This window comes from Nomia melanderi, chromosome 9 (genome assembly GCF_051020985.1).
Source record: "Nomia melanderi isolate GNS246 chromosome 9, iyNomMela1, whole genome shotgun sequence".
Taxonomy (NCBI): domain Eukaryota; kingdom Metazoa; phylum Arthropoda; class Insecta; order Hymenoptera; family Halictidae; genus Nomia; species Nomia melanderi.
This window is the reverse complement of record NC_135007.1, coordinates 14,862,429-14,888,052: the sequence shown is the minus strand read 5'-3', so window position 1 is coordinate 14,888,052 and position 25,624 is coordinate 14,862,429. Positions and strand designations below refer to the sequence as shown.

The 25,624-nt window shown below is 44.1% G+C and overlaps 1 protein-coding gene across 1 annotated transcript in view; it reads right to left on the bottom strand.

Moving 5' to 3' along the window:
- Positions 1-25,624, bottom strand: part of LOC116425575 (uncharacterized) — a 150,818-nt gene that overhangs the window by 34,374 nt on the left and 90,820 nt on the right. Inside the window, exons 3-4 of the mRNA XM_076370840.1 lie at positions 23,413-23,568; positions 22,082-22,198 (exon numbers count right to left, since the gene is read on the bottom strand). Coding sequence (XP_076226955.1) covers positions 22,082-22,198; positions 23,413-23,568 — 273 coding nt within the window. The remainder of the gene's footprint in view (positions 1-22,081; positions 22,199-23,412; positions 23,569-25,624) is intronic.

Below are 25,624 nucleotides of genomic sequence, written 5' to 3'. Positions count from 1 at the left end.
TTGTTAGATATGATTATCGATTTTAATCAAAGCGTTGTGTATTTTAACAACTTTTGCGTTCTCTATAGTGCAAGTTTCGGAAATATTTGAAACGCATTTATATGGAACTAGGATATCCTGAATTCCAAAGTTCAAAGACCTTTAATATTTCAATAGTTTTCTGCGAAGTCGGAAATGAATTGATGAAATTTCAATGCTTCTAGAAATACTCTCGAATAAATTAAAACATGCGCTACATTGATTCAGTAAAATAATGTAGAACGAAGTAGAAGGTAAATAGTCAATATCTTAGCAAACCGTGGTGACTCGTGCTAATCAAAATTTACCAGCCTCGAAAAGCCATTCATCAGAGAGTCACAGTAACCAAGAAATATTCCGAAACTCAAGAGCAAGAGAGCATAAGTTGAAAAATAAAGATCCGAATCTACCGAAGAACGACGCGCGCAGTAAGTACACGTCGCCGGCGAGTGATCGTTGTTGATCGCGAAAAGAAACGGGAAGATAACCGCGTCGTCTCATGGAAATTGATAATCCGGCGCGGGTGGGGAGGGTATCGTTTAATGGTCGCGAATGACAATCGCGCCGTCGCCGTTATATTTAGAGACATTTTTATCGCGTCCGCGATTCGTGTTTTTTAATGCGACTCCGCGGCGAAGTGTGTCATGCCCGATACCCGGCCGATTTATAAATAAAGAAGAGGGAAGCGCGCGACACCGACGAAACCGCGTATATATTCGTCGCTCGTATTTTTAATACAATGGCATCTCGATGACGTCAAGTGATAAAGGGGCGGAGAGATCTGCGACGGCGGAGGTCTTTCAACCGGCACACTTTGACCAGCCTCGTTGCGCTCGAATTATCCGAATCGCGACCCTCGCGGCCGTGCTAATTAATTCTGCTAATAATTAAACAAACTAACCCCTAATAAAAGACACGACCAGCAGGAAACGAAGGAACGAACGAAATCCTTTGGAAATTTGATATTGTATCAGGGGTATTCAACCTTGTACACTTTTGTTATTTGTTTTAACCCTTTGAACTCTGTAGGCGCCTCTCAGTCAAATGATTTGAAACAGCAAAATTGTAAAGTTTGATACTTAATATTAAACTTTGTGTAATATACGAAATTTTGAAAGAAAATAGTTCTAGAAAATAGTGCTCTTCTTCCAATTATATTCCGATTATTCTTTAGATTCTATTCCTTCTTCGTTTACTCTAGATCGCTCAGTTTCGTAGACTATCCTTTTTCGAATTGATCTGCTGTCTGAATTCTTGATTAACACTAGGTAAATACATAAACTCAAACATTAATTATCTCGGTGACGTTTCGAACGAACCGAATTTTCTTGCATGTATGAGATATAAGAGGGACAACAGAGCAGTCGTTATAAAGAATCTTGACTTTTTAGTTTCTACTTTATCAAGAAAATTATTTTCACATAGGTATTCCGATGATTGTTCGGCAGTCAACGTGTTAAAGGTAACATTTCAATGACTCCCAAATACTCTTGAATAAATAAATAGACCGTCATAAGCTGCAATTAAATGAACTAACGTCGAAGTGAACCTCAAACTGAGAAACCGAGAGCACTTCGGACCGCAAAGGGTTAAGAGTTCGATGTGCAGTTACACTTTCAATGAAAAATTTCAATATACTCGAAGAGAATTGATAATACATTACTCTGACAAGTGGAAGAGCCAAATATTTTCGACTTTTCCACGGAGAAAAGAGTGCTCTCGGTGTCTCGCAAAATCCCCGCGCTCAAAGGGGTTAATCGCGTCCATCGCGAGGGACAAAGGGCGTCCGCGAGCGGAAGGGGTCGCTCGAAAGTGTAATTCGAGGCGACGGTGCAACGATCGCGGAGCAACCCGGGCGCATTTATGAAATTAATTCGACGACGGTACAGCGGTGGGCGTGGCGCGCGCGTTTCCTAAGTGTCAATGCGATATATTTCGCGCGATCCGCTCCGTTGTCAATTCAACGTGTATTAATTAACGCAAATTCAGCCGGAAAACCGGCGGGGAGAATGTGAAAGAGCTTCTTCCGAGTGAAATACGAGTTTTCCGGGTTGCGCGGGGTTAAGAGTCGCTCGTTGGCCTCGCGTTTTTTTCAGCTTCTCGGAGGAGGGGGAAGAAAGGGCTTGATTACCTCGCCGCTTGCGCACCACCTGCCCCTTCGATCGTTTCTTTTGCATTATGGCCCGTCGGAAAAGGAGGCGTTCTCATTTCGCGGCGGGAACGACGGGACGAGGAGGAATTAATCTCTGGGTGGAGCAAGGAAGTGTAGCAAGACGAACGAACGGGGGAGAGGCGCATTCTTCTAGGATTAATAGCGGGATATTGTGTAACGCGGGCTTGTTTGTTAACGGGACGGTTAATCCTCTGCGGTTTCGCGCGGGGGAAGATTTAATATTCAATTTCGTGGCAGCGAGGGCCTGTTTTATTAACGCTAGCTTTACGGGCGTTTATTGTACACTTCGTTCTATTATTCCTGAAAGAATCGATGCTCGTTTGTTTAGACTGTGGAAACTGGAGATTTGATAGTAGGTAATTGAGGTACATGTCAACAGTTTTGTAAACATTTACAAAGTAATGTTTCTAAAATCCAATATGCGTCAATTTCACGCGTAAACCTAGTTAACCCTCCATGGGCCGAATTTTGTTTCGTGATTATAAGAAAATTTACGCAGTATGAAATTAATAAATATCAACATATGCACAGGAATTAAATATGTATTCGATAGTTTTAATGGTTTTATTAAAACGAATATATTTTGTAACTTTGAAGTTACAACGACGTTGAACGTAAACGCCTGCGTTTTCAAGTTGATTTAATGTCGTCTGTCATTTTGCAATAAAAAATTAAATAAATCAATTTAACTGAGTACTATATTTGTTGAATCATGTTGAAAATCTTCACCGCAATTCTGATTTTCACGGCTCCCGAAGTTGTCCATCAACGTTGATTCAAGTTTCAAAGCGAGGAACCGAGAGTATTTCAGATCGCGAAGGGTTGATCGAGCAATGGACTCCTAGGTACATTACGGGGTGTTTAGATTAAACGAACGGATGCTCGTTCATCCTCCATTCCGACGAATTCGTGCTCGTTCACTGTAAACGCTGATGGAGCTAGATTTGCGGCGAATGTTCGCGTAGTTTAAACCTTCCTTCTGAATACTCGCTGCATTATACAGTTCGTGTCCAATGTTTCTATAATAAATTACAATGGAACAGGCGTGGACGTACTCTGTCAAAATAGTGGAAGAACGAACACCTATTTCTTTAATCTAACGCGTCATTAGGGGATAGAGGATTGACGTAGAAACACATAAAACTTGTCCATGGTAGACTGCCAAGATACTTATCCCAGGGAACTCGAGTGGGGAAGGAAACTACGTCGCTAATATTTACGCGGCAGATTCACTCCGAAGACGACCGAAGGACTAACCCTCGATAGAGGGTGAATTCATCCCCTCCGATCGAAGGATTCGGAGTATATTGCGACTGGCTCGACGCGTGGGGCTTGTTTTCGTTGAATTCAGGAAATTCTTCGGCCCCGTTTCTTCTCGCAATATTCGGGCAATAATGTCGAGCAACGATAGGAACTTTCAACCCCTATTTACTATTTCTTCTTTGTTTAACCCTTCGCGGACGAAGAATCTTTGAAATATACTGAGCCTTCGGCAGATGAAGCTAAATGATCAATCGATTAAACAAGTAGAAAAGAAACTATGTATCGATCTCTTCCGTCCGGAACTTTCAATGTTCCCAAGCTCCAAACTTTCGAACTTTTAAATCTCCAAACTGCCGATATTTAGAAATATTACAATTTGTAGTTTCTAAAGCTCTAGAGTTCTAAGATCCTAAAGTTCCGAACTTCGAAGACTCCAACGTCCGAAACTTCCAATGTTCCCAAGCTCCAACGTTCTAAACTTCCAAAATTTTAAATCTCCAAACTGCCGATATTTAGAAATATTGGAATTTATAGTTTCTAAAGTTCTAGAGTTCTAAGATTCTAAAGTTCCGAACTTCGAAGACTCGAACGTCCGAAACTTTCAATATTCTCGAGCTCCAACATTCTAAATTTCCAAAATTTTAAATCTCCAAACTGCCGATATTTAGAAATATTACAATTTGTAGTTCCTAAGTTCTAAAGCTCTAAAATTCTAAAGTTCCGAACTTCGAAGACACCAGTGTCCGAAACTTTCAATGTTCCCAAGCTCCAACGTTCTAAACTTCCAAGTAAACTGTCCGATACGAAGTTCCACGATTTATCCTCGATTCGATACAAATATCAGCACCGGCGCTAAACGTGTTAATCCACCGTGAGAGAAAAGTCGTCGAATCGATTCCCTCGGGGCCTCTAAACGCGGTAGGAAGCGTCCCGTTCGGACAGTGCTCCTCTCGGCTAATCCGTTTAATCAGGACAGCCTCCCGACGGCTCCCAGACACGTCCGAGGGAGAACGTTCAACAGTTCTGGCCGGCCGCCAACAGTTTCGCTCGTCGGTTGATTAGCTTGTAATTGCGTATTGTTTTCCCTGCTGGCGGAATAAGACGTGGGCCAGCGTGGGAGGGCCGAGGACCTGCGCGGAACCGCCTTTGAGCGCGAGTACGTGCAGACAGGCCGGTTCCAGATCCAATTTATGCGTCAAATAGACCGTTCCCGATCGAACGGAACAGTCTGGACCCTCGGTTGACACGGCCGGACGGTAAACAAGATAAAGGATACGCCTCGAGGCGACTTTCCTGTCTCGAGAAAGCTTCCCAGGGAGACCTTCCGAGATCTCGTACCTCGATATCGCGTCGGGAAACGTTATTCGACGTCTAATCTTCGGATCTCTAGTGCGAGATGAAATCTGACTTCCTGAACCTTATAGGATCTCGAGATTTCCGATCGAACTGCCCGCAGATACGACTGATGCTTGAAACTGCTGATGTTTTGAAATATTAGAATTTGTAGTTTCTAGAGTTCGAGAGTTCTAGAGTTCTATGATTCTGAAGTTCCGAACTTCGAAGACCGAAACTTTCAATATTCCCAAGCTTCAGCGTTCTAAACTTCCGAACTTTCAAATTTCCAAACTGCCGATATTTAGAAATATTAGAATTTGTAGTACCTAAGTTCTAGAGTTCTAGATTTCTAACGCTCCGAACTTCGAAGACTCCAACGTCTGAAACTTTCAATATTCTCAAGCTTCAACGTTCTAAGCTTCCAAACTTTCAAATCTCCAAACTGCCGATATTTAGAAATATAAGAATTTGTAGCTCCTAAGTTCTAAAGGTCTAAAATTCTAAAGTTCCGAACTTCGAAGACTCCAGCGTCCCAAACTTTCAATATTCCCAAGCTCCAACGTCCTAAACTTCCAAACTTTTAAATCTCCAAACTGCGGATATTTAGAAACATTGGAATTTGTAGTTTCTAAAGCTCTAAGATTCTAAAGTTCGAACTTCGAAGACAGCATCCGAAACTTTCAATATTCCCAAGCTTCTAAACTTCCGAACTTTTAAATCTCCAAACTGCCATGAATTCCAAAATTTCTAAACTCTCGAGATTCCAAGAACCCAGCGTTTCAAAGTCGCAACGTCCCGAACCTCGCAGCCATCGGACACCGTGGCATCTCGCAAGTCTCTTGCAGCTCAACGCGTTAGCTCATCCTTCATCCAATCCTCTCAGCCCCGCGACACTCGGTAATCGCGGGTCGTGCCTCTCGACGATTCAAGGAGGAATATCCGAAAGGATTGAAGGCTCGCGCAAAGAAGACGCGGCGCTTTGAGCCGGCGCGGACTCCTTTTGTACTTCATTACAATAAAACGGGATTCCCTCCCTTTTTATCCATTGCCATCAACGCGCGCGCACCTCCGCCGTTTCAGCTCTCTCGGCAGGATTTTAACTGAATTTAAATCGAAGACGACAGACGACGACGACGACGACGACGACGACGGGCTCTCCGGTTGAAAGGCGATTGTTAAGAGGCCCTCCGGCTCGTTAACTTTCCATCTTTCACGACTCGTTAGGAGACCCTCGAGCCGCGCGTTGACACGTGCACGCGCACGCACGGGCTTCTATCGATCATTTTTCCCGGCCGGCGCGACGGGAGCCGCGGGAGGAACGGCAAAAAGGACTCGAAACGCGCCGCGGTTTGCTCCCGTTCTCACGGTTTCCGTTTCCGCCGCGCGGACGAACACTGTCCCCGTGCACGCTCGCGTAAACCGCGCGGGAAGATTGACCGGATCCCGTTAGGGCAGGGACGAGCGACGACTTTCCATTTCGATTTTCTCACCGGGTATATTCCGACAGAGAATCCCTGGGATTTTGTTGGAGAAGTATTAAGTTTTTCAGTAGACGTGCAATATTTCTCAATGAGAGATAAACAACGTTGTTTGAAAGTAACAAACGATAAAAAAGGCTGTTTTATTTTGTATATCGATGTATTATACGAAGCAGAGTATTTCGGGTAGCCTGTTTCGGCTGCTACCTTTATGACAAGCTAAGTTGAATGAAACATTGCTGTAAAGAATAATAAATTTAATAGAAGTAGAAAGAAAAATCACTTAGATACAGTTAACACGTTGACACGGTGATCGATGACACTTCTATATATAAAAGTATAATTTTGTTATATCAAATCTAGTGGTGAGAGTCATTTCTCGAGCAGAAAGAGTTAAGTTGACCGTTCGCACTGTCGAATTGTTGAGGAAGTTTGAGGAACTTATTCGGTTCATCGTTTCATTTTGTTGATTGATTATCATTTCTTCGAGTATTTGCAAAATGCGATGTTATGACGGGTTTAGTCGATCTCGATAGTTTGTGTGAATGTTCGTTTATTTTCGCGCGCCTCGGCAATTTAATAATAGAAGACAGATAGGAAGCGCGAAGCAATTTCCGGCAGAACGTCCGGAAAAATCGTGGTATCGATTCTGACGACGTCGAGAGTATTTATACGACGGTCGTCGAACCTCGCGAGCCCGCGGAGCGCGCGCAATGTTTCCTCGTGCTTTTTATTCGCGTTCCACCTGTCGCATTGTGTTCTGTAGCGAGCGAGGACGGACGCGTGTCAGCGGCGATAGACGAAATGCGATTGCTACTAGGAACAAACAAGAGCATCCTTCTGTCTCGCGGCCGTGATGTACGAGGAACCGAGTCGGACCGAATCGACGACCAAATCGAAGCGAACGGAATGAACGAACCGAAGAAGATTGGGAAAGACGAACAAAAGAATGGAAAAGGGGTGATGAGGGTGAGGAGGGTTGGGGAGAGCGGGAGCTGAATCGAATACGAACCGAATTAAACCAAACTGCATTGAACCGAATCGAATCAAACGAAGAGGGTCAGAGGTGTTTAAAGAGTGAAAGTTCTATCGGGTCGGGTCGATTGAGTTGAGTCAAATCGAATCAAGCTTAGTAAAGACTAGTCGAGTCGAACCGACTTGAATCTAATTGAGACAAGTTGAGACAAGTTGAGTCAAGCATAGTAAAGTCTAGTTAAGTCGAACTGACTCGAATCAGATCGAGTCAACCATGGTAAAGTCTAGTTAAATCGAACCGACTTGAGTCAAGTGGAGTCGAATCAAGCATGGTAAAATCCAGTTAAGTTGAACCGACTCGAATCAAGTCGAGTCAAGTCGAATCAAGCATGGTAAAGTCTACTCAAGTCTACTCAAGTTGAGTCGAGTCGAATCAAGTATGCTAAAGTCTAGTTAAATCGAACCGACTTGAGTCAAGTTGAGTCGAATCAAGTATGGTAAAGTCTAGTTAAATCGAATCGACTCGAATCAAGTTGAGTCAAGTCTAATCACGTCGAATCAAATTGATTCAAACTGAATCAAGTCGAGTCAAATTGAATCAAGACGAGTCAAATTGAATCAAGGCGAGTCAAACTGAATCAAGTCGAGTCAAATTGAATCGAGGCGAGTCAAACTGAATCAAGTCGAGTCAAATCGAATCAAGACGAGTCAAATCAAATAAAATCGAGTCAAATAATCAATAGTAATCAAATCAAGTGAAGTAATAGAATCGAAAAGAAACCGAACAAGCGAAACGAATAAAAATACAAAGAAAACCCCGAGAAGCGTGAAAAGAGCATAGCGAGTGTGAGTTCTCATGGTTACCAATGGAAATAGCTTTCCAAAACACCCGAACGCCACGAATAGAAGGCAGACACTTGATTCAAGCAGGGGAATCGAAGGACACCTGCCGAATTCCCACGTCACCAGATGAACACACGACCGTAACGCGTAGAGACATCCTTCCGGCGTTGTTATTCCGTCGAGTTCTATCGCGTTACGCTCCGAGCGGACTCATCCCAGCCTCGTTAACGTCGCGCCGGTTTAACTGCCGATCCGTCTGCGCGCGCAACGGCGCGATAAAGTTTCGATGGATCCGCGAGAGACACCGGGAGAATTCGTTTCCCTCCCTTTCCCCTCGGCGGAGCCGATGCGTTCACCGCTCGAAGGAATCGAGCGGTACACCGGCCGGAATGAAGTTTCTTGCGCACCTTTTTGCGCGGCCTTTACACGCGTAATTAACTTCGGCACGCCGTTACAAAGCGCGTGAAGCTAGTTGCTCTCGCGATTCGCGCGAGCCTGCTCGATCGATGATGAATTTTCCTGATCGTTCCTGGATACCGTCCGCGTCATTCTCTTTTACTTCGTCGCGAAGAATGCTCGACGAGGAATTCAAGTTTCCGACAGAAATTCGCAGGAAATTCTAGCTACCCCATTCTTCTTTATTGTCAACATCCGAAGAATTTGTGAAATTTTGCTTTGCAGTTCAAACCGATGTTCCTTTGACGCAATTGTACGTTTGAAACAAAGCACACCGAAATTAACACTAATTGTGTTGCGAAAAATATCGTTAATATTCAGTCAGACAGTAATGAATACTTTTAATGAAAAATATTGTCAAGTGCAGAGGGTTAACACTAGAACTACCGTATCAGTCAAAATGACCGATTTCAGTTTTTCTGTTTCGCAATTATTGATATCTTCGAAGCATCGAATATTCGAAATGACTTTGAAAATAGTTTCACTTGAATACTACAATGAATGTCTGAAGAAACCGAACATAATCTATCGTTAGAATTTTTATATAGATTACATATCAATCGTATTAAATCCGTAGTTCTACTGTCAATGAGGTCTCGCGTTGAGTTGTCCTTTGACATTCTCGCTTAATTCTGTTAGATCTTCCATTGAATTTTCCTTCAATCTTCCGTTCAACTTTCTATCAGATCTATTGAATCGTCCACAACACTGAACGTCTGAATAAATCGGAAATAATCTATTACCACAATATTCAAGCGATAACATTTCAATCGTATCAAATGCTCGGTAGCACCAGTGTTAACGGATGAACGACCTATTCTCGTCCCAGAAGCGTCGTCGCTTCGAATTCGCAGGTAGAACGGAATCTCAACCGCGATCGACGAGATTAAGAGACGACCGAACGAATCTCACTCGTATTTCTCGGATATTAGGAACATCACCGCTCCGAAGCGATAGGCACGACGGAGTTTCGACGGTGAAACGCAGAAAATCGCGGCGAAACGAGCACGCAATCGCGCAGAAAGATACAGTTCGCGGGATGAATTTCATCGGGGCCATTAGGAATGAAATCGAAGCCAGTAGAAACTACCGAGGCGCCTTCCGCGACGAATCAAACCGGTTTTTAACCGGCCGATCCGGCCGATCTCCTGCCCCGGCCACTGTTGCGACGTATTCTTCGCGGCGCATGCATGTACCGTTGCATGTGCAACCGCGGCCCGCGACATATTTTAAGAGCACCGACGGGCCCCACCGTATCTCGTCACTTGTCACATAAATTTGTAGCCGTCCCCGCCGCCGCGTCGCTGGTCCCCAGCTCTCTGCTCTCCGCTCGCGCGCGCGCGCGAGCTTCGAACAAATCGTTCCCTCTTTCTTGCCGCATCTCCGACTCCGATCTGCCCGGACCGTCTATTCGAGGTAATTTTACCGTAACGCGCCGCCTTTCGAACTTCTCGCATCGTTGGCCACGGTTTTTCGCGACGCTCCTTCACGATCCGCGCAACGATTTATGAATCTGCTTCTTTCGCGATTGTCTCGCTGGACTTCTCGCAATTTTACGCTCCGCGGCTTGATTATTCCGATGTTTTTAGAGGATCGCCACTTTTCTGGGGCATTGATGTTCCTCTTCGAAGATTCATCTCCGAACTAGCGTCTTCCAATCGTCAACGCCTTCAGAGATCATCTTCCAAGATCATCTTCCAAACACTAAGAATCAATGCCCTTAAGAGTTGATCCTCGAAGATCGCGTCTCTCAGATTATTCCAAACATCAATATTCCCCGAATTCATTAGCGATATTCCGGAACGTTACCCAAACTCATTAGCAGCGTCCTCGCAACGTCGTCCGAACTTATTAGCGACACCGCTCGAATCCTCAAACTTACATTCTCCAACCAACGTCTCTACCGACGTTCCTCGGCCAACCCCCGATTTCCGTTTCCTCGATCGTCCTCGGACCCGAAGCTTCCCGCATCGGTGCAGCCTTGGCAAGGTGACGAGCCTAGCAGCGCAAAAAGAAAGGAAACCGCGTCGAGGTTCGTGACCGTGAAACGGAACAAAGGAACTAGTGAAAGTCTTTCTCGCCCCTTGGCTCCGCGGCTCGCCGAACTCACCCTCGCGCACAGGTGTTTTTTTCCTCTCGAAGGGTTGAGTCACGCGAACCTCGTTCGAAACTGTTGGATAGCCAACCTAATGACTATAGATAAGCGTACTAGAACCTGCGTCCAAAATATGGCCTTGTTTTTCAAGTCCAAAATCCTAGATAAAATACATAAATATCTCATCCAGCGTCGCGTCGCTAAATCTCTTTAGGAGGGCTATCGACGACACCTGCGAGGCACATTAGAGCCCTGAGTATTTTTACCACAGCAGAAATAAAAGCCCAAGGAACCGTTACTTCAATAATTTAGTCGCAGTCGCGTGTTCGCGACTGCGTGAATTTTGACTATGGACGAAAGATGCGAGTGAGAAGGGTGCAAGCGTGAGAAAGAGAGCGAATGGGGGTGTGTGTTAAAAGCGAGTGGGAATGCGTGCGAGAACATTTTGGTGAGAGACAGAGCATTTTTGTGCGTGAGAGTCGTGTGTTGGCCTTCGTGGTATTAAGTTGTATTTCTACGTGTTGTCCATATTGTTTCTTTATCTCATTAAATACATATATATTGTCTCCTAATTCTCTTTCTACTGAAGATCCACATTTTCAATATCTATAATAGTAGCCCCACTATAAACTTGGCTCATCCGGGATTATAATAAGAATTGGTATCTCTAGGATAGTAGATGGTTACTCAACCCTGTTGCGTAGCGGTCTGTCCGAAATTGTAATCCGGAGTATACGTTGAAACGCGAAAATATAATTATTAACGAATCGGAGTTCGCGTCATTCACCCGGATCCCAACGTAACCTTCCACCTTCGATCCTACGTCTCCTACGCGTGCACACAAGACAAACGCACGCACGCACGCGTAAGCATCAGTCAGCGGCCCTTCTCGCCGCGCCACTGTATACGCGGTGCTAATTAATAACACTCGCCGGGAGTGAGGGAAATCCTCGCCCCGTTTTATTCCGTCTCTTTTCCCGACTCTTTAGAATAAACGTCGCCGGGAGGTGCGAGCGTATAGGCGTGAGCGATGTTGGCCGAGGAATAGAGCTGAGTGAAAGGGGACAAAGAACGAGTCGCGCGACCACACCCCGTACACGACCTCTCTTTCTCTTGTTCGCTTTTGAGCGAGGCCTCCGCGAGCGAGGGTGGATGTGCTCGGAAACAATGTGACATTCGCGTGGGCGTGAAACCGGGAATACGAGAGATGGGCACGAGCTCTTGGGAGGGAATTCTTGTTTTTTTTTCTTTTTTCTCTCTCCTTTCGGCTCGCAGACTGCCCGTTTTTCTTGGGATTCTTTGTTGGGTTCGGTGAACGTTTTTCTATTCTTCGAGGCTGTGGCGTCCTCTGCGGGAATGATGTAGGTTTGATTTCTTTGTGAAGGTTTCGTGGAAGTTACTGTTTTCGGGATAACTGGATTACGAAGGTTGGTCGTATTGACTCGGTGTTTTGAGTAGAAAATGTGGACTATGGACAGACGCAATGTCTATAAAATATCTTGGACTAGATCATTATCATTAGACCTAAATGTGACAATGTCTATTAACCCTTTGCACTAGGATGTTTCATACTAGAAATTTAACATTTCTTTACGAGACGAAGACGATGTTTGAGACTAATTCGAAGAGAAATCATCACACTGAGGAACAAAGCTGTTTTATTCCAATGTTTCACTATCGAGGCATTGTACAAAGTGTAACAGTAAATATCACTATAGTTTTACTGTGTCAAATCAAGTGTCAAATCACCCCTCGAGTAAAGGGTTAACACCACGTTTACGGAACGCGTCAAATTGACGCATATTGAATTTTAGAAATATTACTTTGTAAATGTTTACACCGATTTTGATTGACGCGATCACACTGACATGTACCCCAATTACCTACTGTCAAATCTCCAGTTTCCACAATCTAAATAAACGAGCATCGATTCTTTTAGGAATAACGAAGTGTGCAATAAATGCCCGTAAACCTAGTGTTAACTCTAGGTGTACGGAACCCGTCAATTTGACGGGTATTGAATTTTTTAAATATTATTTAGTAATACTTTACGTCCGTCTGGACTCGTGCAATTATGCGAATACGCATTGGAATACTCTGGTTCTGAAGTAACAATTTTATCATTTATATAAAGGAACACGTAGTTCCCTAGGAACAATAGAATAAAATATAGAATAAATGCCCGTAAACCTAGCGTTAAATATACCAAAGATTAGTATCACTCATACACAATTCCGAAACCTTCGAACATCAAAGAACCGTATCTCGAGAGGCCACGCAAATCGACAGCAATCAATTCCCCTAACCGTCGAAAAGCCTGCACTCGTGCATCAATCCATCAATTCCTCCACCGACGACAAGCGTCCCAAACTCATCGACACACCCGTTAGACGAGCCTCCTATCGACGATCAGATCCACGTCTCCTCGTCCTCCTACTCGAAGTTCATTCACCGGCGTCCCGTCTAGGACAATCTCCTCGCAAACTCCGCTTCTGGAAAACCTCGTGTCGTCTCGTTCGCCCTCCCCCCACACCCCCGCGCCGCCGCTTTTCCCTCTCAGCCGTGGGAATATCCTACGCTCTGCCCGCGTCACGCTTCGATCCCCCTCCCGCCGACCCGTTGCTCGCGCGAGAACGAAATTTCGCGAGTGTACGCGCGGTAATCCTTCTTTTGTGCGACGGGAATCTGGAATCACGGCCCGCGCGTGCGCTATCTCGACTCGGGACTACAATGTCACCGCGATAATGGCGCGGCGGCGCGTTAAAAATAACGCACGGTGACTTGTTATTTATTGTTCGGCCGTGCGGACGCATCGGCTCGCCCGGGAACCGTTGTTCCGCTTCTCAGCGCGGCGCTTCTGCCGCAACGCGAGCGGAAATATTGGAAATTATCGAATCATTCGATTTAATTGCATTATCGTTGTTGCACGTTTAGTTGAACGTCGCCGCGTTAGGTAACGTTATTCGGAATATGGAAATATTTTCCAATGATCATGATTCGGTATTAGACCTTGTGTGATGTATCAACACATGAAACATCGGAGTAGAATAGTTCTGTCTCTTAATTTATAGAAGATAATCAATTGTGTCAGTTGCGAAAAATATCGTTAATATTCAGTAAGAAAGTAATGAATATTTTTGGTGAAAAATATTGTCGGATGCAAAGGGTTAACACTAGAACTACCGTACCAGTCAAAATGACTTCGATTTTTCTTAGCAATTGATATCTTCGAAGCATTGAATATTCGAAATGATTTTGAAAATAGTTTCATTTCAGTACTATAATGAATGTCTGAAAATAATCTATTGTTACAGTTTTTATAGGAATTGCATATTAATCGCATTAAATGCTCGGTAGTTCTAGTGTTAATTCAACGGAGTGAAATCTTCGAATTTCATTTGAACCAACGAGAAACCGAGTAATTCCATGTTGAGCGTAACGAACGGTTCTCTCCGATTTTTAGGTAAAATCGAGGCCTTATTTCAAGTGACGCACGAACGGTTGATCATCAACTGTTATTTACGACAGTCCGCCATCTTCCTGTGAGGCCGCGAATAACGTCGCGATAGAAACTCGGTGGCTCCGACGAAATAAATTCATCTAGCCGAGCGAAGTTCGTCGGAAAGAACTTTTTACGGCACCTAATAATTCGCCGGGCGACGTAAATTCGCGTGATCGACTGTCTCTCTTCTTCCCTCGCGTCGCTGACCAATCCGCCGCGCTCTTCCTCTGTTTCTCCCTATTTCGATATTTTATGCGATCGTAAACAAGACCGCAACGCGACGCAGGAACGCGTGGGAAGGGCTCGCGAGGGTAGCTTTTCTATTACGATCGCGGGAGACAGATTTCCCACTTCCGCAGCCATTTTATTCCATTTTGAACTCGCGGAACGTGGGAGGCTTCGTTTGACTGTCTTCTCCAGTTTTATTGAGAATCTCCGCGGTTCTCGGGACTAAAGCTAATTTTCCTGTGGTTCGTTGGGTCTTGCTGGATGTGTACTGAAACTTTGATCTGAATCGTTGATTTTTATGATAGGTAACAGATGTACATATACCTTTTGAAAATCGATTTTCAATGGGATTCGCGAGACATAATAAAGTTAGCTTCGAACTATTTTACAGTGTTCGTAAAATATAGTATCATCTCCGATTTTGATGTTCGAAATTATACACAGCATTCCGAGAGATTTTAACCCTTTGCACTCGAGAGTATAAAATTTTATATTTAATATTACACTCCGTATAATGCATCAATTTGAAAAATAATGAAATACAATAGCTTTGTTCCTCAATGTACATGTAATTTCTCTTCGCGTAGATTCACAAAATATCCTGTCTTTACCCCATCAGAAACTGTTCAAATATTTCTGGTGAAACACTTCCGAGTGCAAAAGGTTAATAAAGTTTAAAGAAGTGGAAATCTGTCTTTGCAGTTTTGAAAATTGCGGATACAAAGCTTTTCGGTTTCAAAATTGAATGAACTGCAATTGTCTTCGTAGTGTTCAAAATTTCGGAGCAAGAGCTTTTCGGTTTCGAAAGGGTCAAATCGTTCGTAAAAGTCACAATAGCGAGTGATACGCGGAAAGAGGAAAGCTTCGGGACAGCATTGACTCGGCCGAGCCGTTTTCGCGACAAATAACACGCGCCGCGTTATAGGTAAGCGTATCCGGGAAGTTTGGGCCATTGAACCGCGAATGCACCGCAGTCGGCACAATGAGCGAGCAGAAGCGTCGGGCTATCGTCGAGCAACAGTCCCCGTTGCCGATTTCTCCGACAGATACGTCTCATTTCCCGTAGGAAATCGAGTCGATGCCTGCTACCCCTGGGAACGAGCGTGGCCTTATAATTGCCCTCTTCCTTCGTTTCAGAAACCGAGCCCACGAATTCTTTCCTCCGAGTCCGGCGAATCGGGTTTCTCCTCTGGGACACCGAGATTCTCAGTCCGGATGATAGGAATCCCCTAATCCTCCCTTTCACTGCTGATCATTAATCTATATCGAATATAAATCTACGCTCGTTGGATTTCCGTTCGATAATAAGATTTACGAAAGGGACACTACAATAAAAACTTTTGTAAACGACAATCTAATCACTGTCTGATAAACGAATATTACTGCACTCTCGAGGAATTTCAATTTCTATGTTCCAAATCAACGTTAGCAACTGAACGTTTCAAGGAAAACCAATAGAATCTCAAATCCACGGAAATTTCAAGCACCGAATTCTCTTCAAATAATTCTCTTCCTTCGAAGAATCAAATTTTGTTAGTTCTATAAGCACTGATTCCAACATTAGCAACTGAACGTTTCAAGTAAAACCAATAGAAACTCAAATCCACGGAAATTTCAAGGACAAACAAATTCTCCTTAAATAATTCTCCCTCTTCCTTCGAATAATAAAATTTTGTTAGTTCTATAAGCACTTATTCCAACATTAGCAACTGAACGTTTCAAGTAAAACCAATATAAACTCAAATCCATGGAAATTTCAAGCACCGAATTCTCTTCAAATAATTCTCCTTTCTTCAAAGAATCAAATTTTATTAGTTCTATAAGCACTTATTCCAACATTAGCAACTGAATATTTCAAGTAACAGCAGTAGAAACTCAAATCCATGGAAATTTCAAGCACCGAATTCTCTTCAAATAATTCTCCTCCTTCGAAGAATCAAATTTCGTTAGTTCTGTAAGCACTAATTCAAACTCCGTATGTCAAAAAATCGTCTTTCCTCTCGTTCTCTTATCTTGCCATTCAAGTGACAGAAATCCTCGACGAGCATCGCTCCGAGCAGGGAAAGCTGACATCGTCGAGGAATCTCGAGGAATCTCGAGGAATCGCAAGCCAGGACTTCGCGTGCGACAGACGAACGAGTCACGATAGCGCGTTCAACGATCCCCGGGGTTTTAACGGAACTTGAAGCCAAGAAAGAGGGGCGGGAGGGGGTTCCGCGTGAAATACGGGATAACAAGGCGGAGAGCGATAAGTCATTTCTCGCGTCGGTGTCATAACACCGCGCACAATGACATTCTAGCTGTTACGAGGCACGCACCGAGCCGCTCGGGCGCGCGGGCGCGGGCTCCTTAATGACTCGGAATGCCGGCTGTTCGAAGGGAGAGTGAAAGTCGCGCGAGTAATACCGATTGTCCCTCGCGCGCATTCCTCGAGGACGCTCCGGCGGCTAAGTTCGTAACGGCAGGAGACGACGCTCTTTGTACGCGCCTCGGCCGGGTCGTTAACGAGAAACGCATCGATCATACGATGGAACCACCTGCCGGTTAATTGAACGGTTGAAGGATTGGACGGGAGGAGGTCCGATGTTGACGGTAAAAATGAGATTGGCCGGTTTCGTTTACCGAGAGGGAGTCGGTGGTTTTGATTCACGGAAAATCAAGATTAGGGGCTTCGGATCGCGGAGGGAGCGGACTTGGAAGATTCCGATGGCGAGAAGTTAATCGGTTTGCAGGGGAACGAAGGTTGATTGAAGCAGCCGAAATTGGCGCTTTGAGTTGCAGAGGAAGCAGCACTAATCGCTTTGAGTTGCAAAAAACCGGAATCGGATGGTTAGACGTCTAAAGAAACGAAAATCGATTGCTTGATTCGCGAAGGAACCGATATCAGTCGCTTGGAGTTGTAGAGGAACCAAAATTGATCGCACTGAGTTGCAAATGAACCAAAATTGATCGCTTTAAGTTACAAAGGAAGCAAGAGTAATCGCTTTGAGTTGCAAGAAAACCGGAATCAGACGCTTAGGTGTCTAAAGAAACGAAAATCGATTCCTTAACTCGCGAAGGAACCGAAATTGGTCGCTTAGAATTGCAAACCTACCACAATTGATCGCTATGAGTTGCAAAGGAACCAAAGTTGATCGCTTTGAGTTGCAGAACACCGGAATCAGACGCTTAGATGTCTAAAGAAACGAAATTCGATTCCTTAATTTCCCAAGAAACCAAAATCGGTCGCTTAGAGTTGCAAAGGAACCAAAATCGGTCGCTTAGAGTTGCAGAGGAACCAAAATTGATCGCTTTGAGTTGGAAATGAACCAAAATTGGTCGCTTAGAGTTGCAAAGGAACCAAAATCGGTCGCTTAGAGTTGCAAATGAACCAAAATTGATCGCTCTGAGTTGGAAAGGAACCAAGCTTAATCACTCCGACTTGCAAAAAACCGGAACCAGACGCTTAGATATCTAAAGAAACGAAAATCGATTCCTAAATTCGCGAGGGAACCAAAATCAATCGCTTAGACTTGCAAACCCACCAAAACTGATCGCTTCGAGTTACAAATAAACCAAGCTTAATCACGTTTCCTTACAAAAAACCGAAATCAGCTGCTCGGATGTCCAAAGAAACCGAAGTCACGCCCTTAATTCGCAAAGGGACCGAAAGCAATCTCTCTCCCCAGAAACACCCTACTAGCAACAGCTCTCCACTCGCCGAAGCACCCTGAAAAACAGTCAAACTCAACAAATCAACCACCACCCACCTACGCATACGCAACTCCTAGACTCGTAACCCTTCGCGCGAAATCAGAGGAGACAACGATCGCGTGTTCCGCAAGATCTCTGGCGACGCGACGGGGGTAGGGATGAGGACACGGTCGCAGAAGGCAGGACCCGATCAGCCCTGAAGCGGGCACAGAGGACGGAGCGACCTCCTAAAAGATGAAGGGAGAACGAGGACGCGAGGCGGATAATTCAGTGACTCGGAGCCGGTTTTCCATGGCGGCCTATCACGAAACTCGCGAGAGGTACGACGAACCAGAAGGATGAGTCACTGCCTGCCAGCCTGCCAGCCTGTTCGCCCTTCCCTCTCGCAGCCGGTCGGTCCGCGGCCGGCCAGCTGAAAAAGAAAGGGAGTCTGCGGCGGCCGGGGCAAAAACGACGGACAGAGACGAGGAAGAAGATGAAGAAGGTGGCAAAGAAACGAGGAGGATTAGCTCGGCGATATCTCCGAGCAGCGGATCGCCTACACGGCTAGGCTCGACGACCCGAGGGACGAGAAGGAGGAGACAACCTCGTTGCTACTTATTATTCAAACCGTTCGCTAATCGTAGCGATTAATTACGCTCTCTTCGACGTCTCGAAGCGCTGCAGTTTATTCCTCTGTAGAATTGCATTAAATCGTATTCCTCCCTTTGTTATGGCGGAAAGATTTTTCCTTGGATTAGGAAGTAGCTAATACAACGTAATTCGAAAGTTGATGATAACGCGACTCTCGAGGTTCCTTCGATTTATAGAAAAGACGACTGACCTCCAAGATTAATTGAATGAGGAACTCGTGTTTGATATTGAAGAAAGTAATACCGAGACTCTGCGCGGAGCTCAATGAATCAGATCTTCGATCTCCAGCAGAGCGTGCCTCTAGCAGAAGATCTCTCTTAGCCACGCGTCTCGTTAATTGCATTACAGGACCGACGTAACCGGCAAAGATATCTCGATCGGAGGAACAAGCCCGAGTCTCCTAGCGGCGCGCGCACCGAAATCGAAACCTCGAACGATAACTCGGCCCGTGGACGCGTCTAGACGGCCAGTTTAACAGCACTCCCTTATTCGATAACGATCCGCGGGTTCAATCGGCAATCAACGCCACGCACGGCTATAAATATGAACGCGGAGCGCGGCCGACGATCGCTCGAGCCGCTGGTTGGAGGGAGATAGGAGAAAAATTGAATATCGCCGCGGCTGTGTGTTATAATTGACTTTGTCCGCGGCGGGGTATCGTTTCTACGGTGCGTTCGCTTATCATTTTTCTAGAATAAATCTCTGATAATCAGCTCGGAGGGCACCGAAGAGGATTTATTGGACGTCTCGAGGCCAATTAAACACCGGCGCGGCTCCCTCGATCCGTGACGGTTATCGCGCGGAGCCCGTTGCAGCGATTATACACAGTTTCTTATAGGCCCGATCGCTCGGGAATCGAGGAGAACACAAATCACGGTTCGGCGGGCAGCGCAGCTGGACCCCGTTGGGTTCTAGACACAGAGACTTAGGACAGTGGTGCTTAACGCTTAGGCGACCGCCTAAAAACAACTGGAACTACAACCATTACCTGCAGTTGAACTCAGTCAATTAATTCCGTTAGGAACTAAGCTTTGTAAAAAGAACCGTATCTGATGAATTGCTAATAATGCCAGTGCAATTACTGAACAGTGAAAGAAAAGATAAACAATAGAAGGCAATATGCTGAAAGTGGGATCTTGCCGTTTGGTTGGATAAGTGTTAACATGTGGACATGTTTTAACCCTTAGCACTACAGGTTCTTTTGTTTTGCGAAATTTCGAAATGCTACATTCGATCATTGTTTACAGAGAAAATAAAGGAAAAATAGTATATTAATCTACTGCTAGTCATCAATATTCCACTATTAACCCTTAGCACTCCAGGTTGCTTTGTAATCTATCAGCAACTGAAGAAATCTTCGAGGATCCTATGATCCAAAGATTCCAAAATTTCGAAATGCAAATATTCGATAATTCTTTACAAAGAAAATAAAGGAAAAATAGTATATTTATCTACTACTAGTCATCAATATTCCACTATTAACCCTTAGCACTCCAGGTTGTTTCGTAATCTATCAACTGCAACTAATTTTTATAGTATTCAGTATACACTATTATACACTATTTAGATTTTGAAAATTATAAATTTAAAAATAGATAATGAAACATTTACCAAAGGATGTTTACAAAATTCAATGTGCGTCAAATTGACGCGCTCCGTAAACCTAGTGTTAAGATTCATTAAAATATTTAATATTATAACTGGTGCAATATTGGAGCCTACAAAGTTCAAAGGCTTAATAAGCAAAAATTGAAAAAAAAAACGAATGATGTACTCCAAAGGTAAAATTGCATAATAATTTCAAAAAATTGAGGCTATACAGAATAAAACTGATGACAACGTGGTTCGTAAATTTCAACGTCATACCATTCGTGTCATTTTGAGCCTAAAATTCGATTGCTCGGTATTCCTAATAGCAAGAGCTAGATACTCTCACTAAGGACCACTGCGTCGATCCGCGCTTTGTTTGGATCCATTATTCCCGGGCAACACCGGGTTCTGGGCTGACCCGGTTAATCGATCGAGCGGAGTCTGAAATTTTATGGGCTCGCGAAGATAGGTTCTTCGCGGGCACGCGATGAATCAAGCGGAGGTTTCGGCTGCGAGCAACAGTTGGACTGTCCGCCGCGCGAGCGAGAGGAGCGAGCTTCTTTATTTTGTATTCAGATCGGAACACGCCGGGATGGGTTATAGCGGCGCGAGCACGCGCTGCGCGCATGCCGTACGCAGATAATCGCGGTCGCGCTCCAGAAGCTTTTTCTGACCCGACACCCGATGCCCACGATTAATCGCGGAGACGGCCTCGGAATGGAAAATCAGCCGACTATGCTGCTTTTGGGTCTGACGAGAGGTAACAATGGGACACCTGGTTACTAATGACTCGATGATTTGCTTCGAGGATTGCTTCTTCAACCCTTCGCCGACGAAGACTCTTCGAAATACAGTAAACTTGCAACATATGAAGCTAACTGTCGAATGCTTAACCCATTCGAGACGGCAATTTCGAAATTCTGTCATGGGGATTTCCAATTAAGTTTTTTAAAATCTCTAGACGATAGTCATAAAAACTCAATTTTCTTGTTGTTGGTGAGTATGTTTATTTTGTTTTTCTATACTTTACAGATACTATTAATTCAAAAAAATCTCGACGACTACTTTACTCAGAATAACTGATAAATGCTCATTATTATTATTGCGCACACGGTGTGCAACCGATCTTATAGCCTCGGAAATCAATTGCAATCGGTCTCGAATGGGTTAAAGGATAGAAAAAGGGGAGCTACACTCTGATTTCTTACTGTTCGAGTAATTAGATCATTCGTTTGCAACCTACTATTCCAAATATGAACACCTCATCTTGAAATTTCGACGTTCGACTGCAATTAATCCTTCAGCCGTGAAGCTTTCGTAAGTTCTTTTTAAATTAAAAAAAGATTGAGATGTCTGATACTCGATCAACTGACCTAATAATTCATTTACTCGAAATAACGCGACTTTCTTCGAAGACAATCGGTAAAACGTGTATCCGTTAATCAACGAACAATGTCTACCCAGCTTCGAATGCAAACCTCTCAGACCAGTGAATAAAGGTAGTTAACTTTCTAAATCGAAGTAAAGGTTCGGTCGTCAATATTCCTCGAACGAGCCATTGAAAGAAGGTGAACCAGACCTAGACGTGAATGAAAACATTAAGACTACCATTGTCAAGAGTAATTGTTTTTCCCGCGGAAGTCGAAGCGGACTGGTTCAGCCAGCAGAATCCAACGAAACAACGGCGAGTATGAATTAACGGGACCGCTTGGCGACTTTCTTGCGTCCCGGCTATTCTGCCACGCGAGCGTAGCGTGAAACGGGCGCGTACGCCCGATAAGGGAAAATTCCTGACTCACCTCTGCGAGTGTTTCCTCCTTGGTGACGTCTCCATTCTTGGGCGCTTCGTCGCGGGCTGGCTTATTCTTGTCCTTCTTGCTGAAGCTGATCGACCTGAAGGACCACTTTTTCTTCATCTATGAACGAGGAAACGGCATCGATAATGATCGTAAGGACCCTCGTTACGCGCTCAACTACTTGTTGTCTTATTCTAGTAAGGCGCGTGCTCGCGGAGAGCGCTGCTCGCTCGGTTTACGCTAGAACTGCCGGACAGGTCAACGAGACGTATACTTGATGTCTTCGTTTGGGATTATTGAGAACGGATAATTTAGAAGTTAGTATGGAAAGTTTATAGGTGGAGCGAATTGTAAATTGAGACTTTAACCCTTTGCGGACGAGAGACACTTCGAGATGAGATGTTCATGTTTCGAAGATTAACACTAGAACGAGTTAGAACGATTGATATGTAATGCCTATTAATTTATATAAGATAAGCGATCGCGTTAGTTAAAAATATCGTTAATATTTAGTCAGAAGGTAATGAATATTTGTAATGAAAATTGTCGAGTGCAAAGGGTTAATAGATGCAAACTTGAGTTTTCCGACACTCCGGCAGTTCTAGGGTTCAATCTGCAACCGTACATGCCACGAATGTGAAACTGATGGATCTTATGTTGTTTTCTCAGTTAGATGCTTGGTAACTGTTGGTTGATGTCAGTGTTACTGAGAAGGAATATTATCAACTATAAGAACTTGTAGGATACACAGATTTTTGTTAAAATGTGTATGGAAAATATTGCATATTTTAATATTTTCCATTAGAAAATATTCTGTACTGTATCCTTCCAACGCGTTACATCGTTGAATAGAATGATTGCTAAGGTTACTGAGAAGGAATATTATCATCAACTAATTTCTGTTAAAATGTGTATCGAAAGTATTGGATATTTGAATATTCTCCACTAGAAAATATTCTGTACTGTATCCTTCCAACGCGTTACATCGTTGAATAGAATGATTGCTAAGGTTACTGAGAAGGAATATCATCAACTATAAGAACGTATAGGATACACAAATTTTGTTAAAATGTGTATCGAAAGTATTGCATATTCTAATATTTTAGAAAATATTCTGTACTGTATCCTTCCAAGGTGTTACATCGTTGAATAGAATGCTAAGGGAGTGAGTTGCCCAACCACACCTTCATACCTCGCCAAACGACAAACTCGACACTGACACAGATTCGTCCATGAGACGTCCATTAAACGGGAATCGTTATATTCATTAAAATTCCATCTACCACGCAGCGACTATTTCGACACGAACGTCTCTCCCTCTCGATTTCCCTCACCTTCTCCTTCTTTTTGGTTTCCTTGCTGTCTGGCGAAGTGGCAGTGTTCGGACTGGCGGGGGTGGTCGCTTCTGTGGGTGTCGTGACCTCCGCCGTTTCCGCGGGCGATTCACCAGCCGACTCCTGCTTCGTCTCCTCAGCCTTTACCTCTTCTTGCTGAAACCATCAAACGAAACGCTGGTTTAACCCTCTGCCATCGGGAACTTTCCAAACTTCTAACTCTTTCCGAAAATTGGATTATATATTGCTTAAATAATAGCAAAAGCAGAAACTACATAATCATAATTAGTCTTCAAAATGAACGTTTCCTATCGAAATGACATTCCTCCGCAAAGGGTTAACCCTTTGAACTGTAGGCTCCAATATTGCACCAGTTATATCAAATATTTCAACGAATCAAAGAAACTACCCTAAAATCATTCGATTTTCCACATTGAGATTTACAGAGAAGGAAAATAAAAGATCGAAGAAAAATTACAGCATTTTTCATTTTCACCGGAGATACCATAAAAATTAGTCGCTGATAAATTACAAAACCATCCGGAGCGCCAAGGGTTAATGAAACCCATAAAATTTTCTACAAACCCTAAGTACCAGAACACTGGCAAATCGTCTCATCCTTTATCACGCGATTCAACAGCATTTTCCCTTCATCGGCGATAACTGTCGCCCGCGATACTGATAACATTGAAAGACAACATCGTCGCAGCGTTCAACGCGGCGTTAACTTCGCCCCTCAACTTGAAGAATTTGATTGCATTTAAATTCCTCCGCTGCAGGTTTCGATTTTAGCCGGGGAGCCTCGAAGTCACCGTTACGGCGCGACATCGGGCAGTGCGTCGAGAGGCCCGTGGAACTGGTTTCGAGAAGACGCGAGAGCCAAAGTGTCTTTCGTCGTCCTTTGTTCGCCGGGACAGGTGTATCAAAGTCGAGAAACTCTCTCAAAGGATTCGCCTTAAAGACGGGGAGTGGTCTTGTTTATCGCCGACTTCGATTCACTCCGCGTCAGTCGTAAACCGCGCGCGGATCGAAAACTGCTCCTCGCTCTGGCTCGCACGTTTTTCTTTTATTGGCTGACGCAACAACAACTGCTCCGGCCGCCTCTCGTCCCGGCCGAGGTACTTTTATTATTCATAAAACGAAAGGAGAGTTCCACGGACGCGGACCGAGTGCAACGAGCCCTCCCTCTTCCGCCGATGGCGCGAGCGAGAGGGAAAATGGAGCGCGAACTCCGCGACGGCGAATTAGGATTCGACGGTCGACCTTAACCCGAAGCTTGTTAACGGAAAAAGACCGGATTCTTTTAATCTCGCATTTCACGGCGCATTTGAATCTTACATTCTGTGATCCTGAATGTAATAGATTCAGATTGGAATGCGAATCTTACAATTTCCTGTCTCGCTGGTCGATATCGAGGAATATTCGAATTCCACCTGATACTGGTTAGTTTCAGTAATCAATACAATCTTCGCATTCTTCGTATTCGTGGATGTCGCGACGAATGATTAACCCTTTGCACTCGAGAGGTGACTCTCAGTGTTATATATCATATTAACACTAGGTTTACGGAACGCGTCAAATTTGACGCGGATTGAATTTTATGAACGTTATTTGGTGAATGTTCGGTTTTCGTTGATCGAATTACACGAATGTGAATCCTGATTGATTTCTACATCTACGATTTCCAAAGCTAAATGAACGAATATCAACTGCTCCAGGAACAATAGAATAAACTGTACAATAAATGTCTGTAAACCTAGTGTTAACACTAAAACTACCGAGCACTTCAACTGACTTTTGAAAATTTCGCTATAGAAACTCCAAGAGAGCATCTGTTCAGACTTTAATTGATTTACAATTGAATTTGCGTAGTGCTAAATGAATTTCTTTAATAATTTCTCAGAGAAACATTTGTTACCTTTCTAATGATTGAAAATTACAGATAGGATTCGAATCGAATGAGAGTAGAATTTTTGACTGTAAAACTGCTATGCTGGCTCAATTTGGTCCTATATTTTCAATTTCCAAGTGTAATATATGTAAGAGTGATCAAGCAATATTGTTTTCTATAATACACATATGCGCCGCACAAAATTAGTCACTCAATTAACTCGTGTCGTCGTCGATTTACAAACCGCAACAGATTACCAGGTTCTGCGCAGCGAAGATTAAAATCGGGTGCGAAGTACAATCGCTATTCCTTTTAACACTT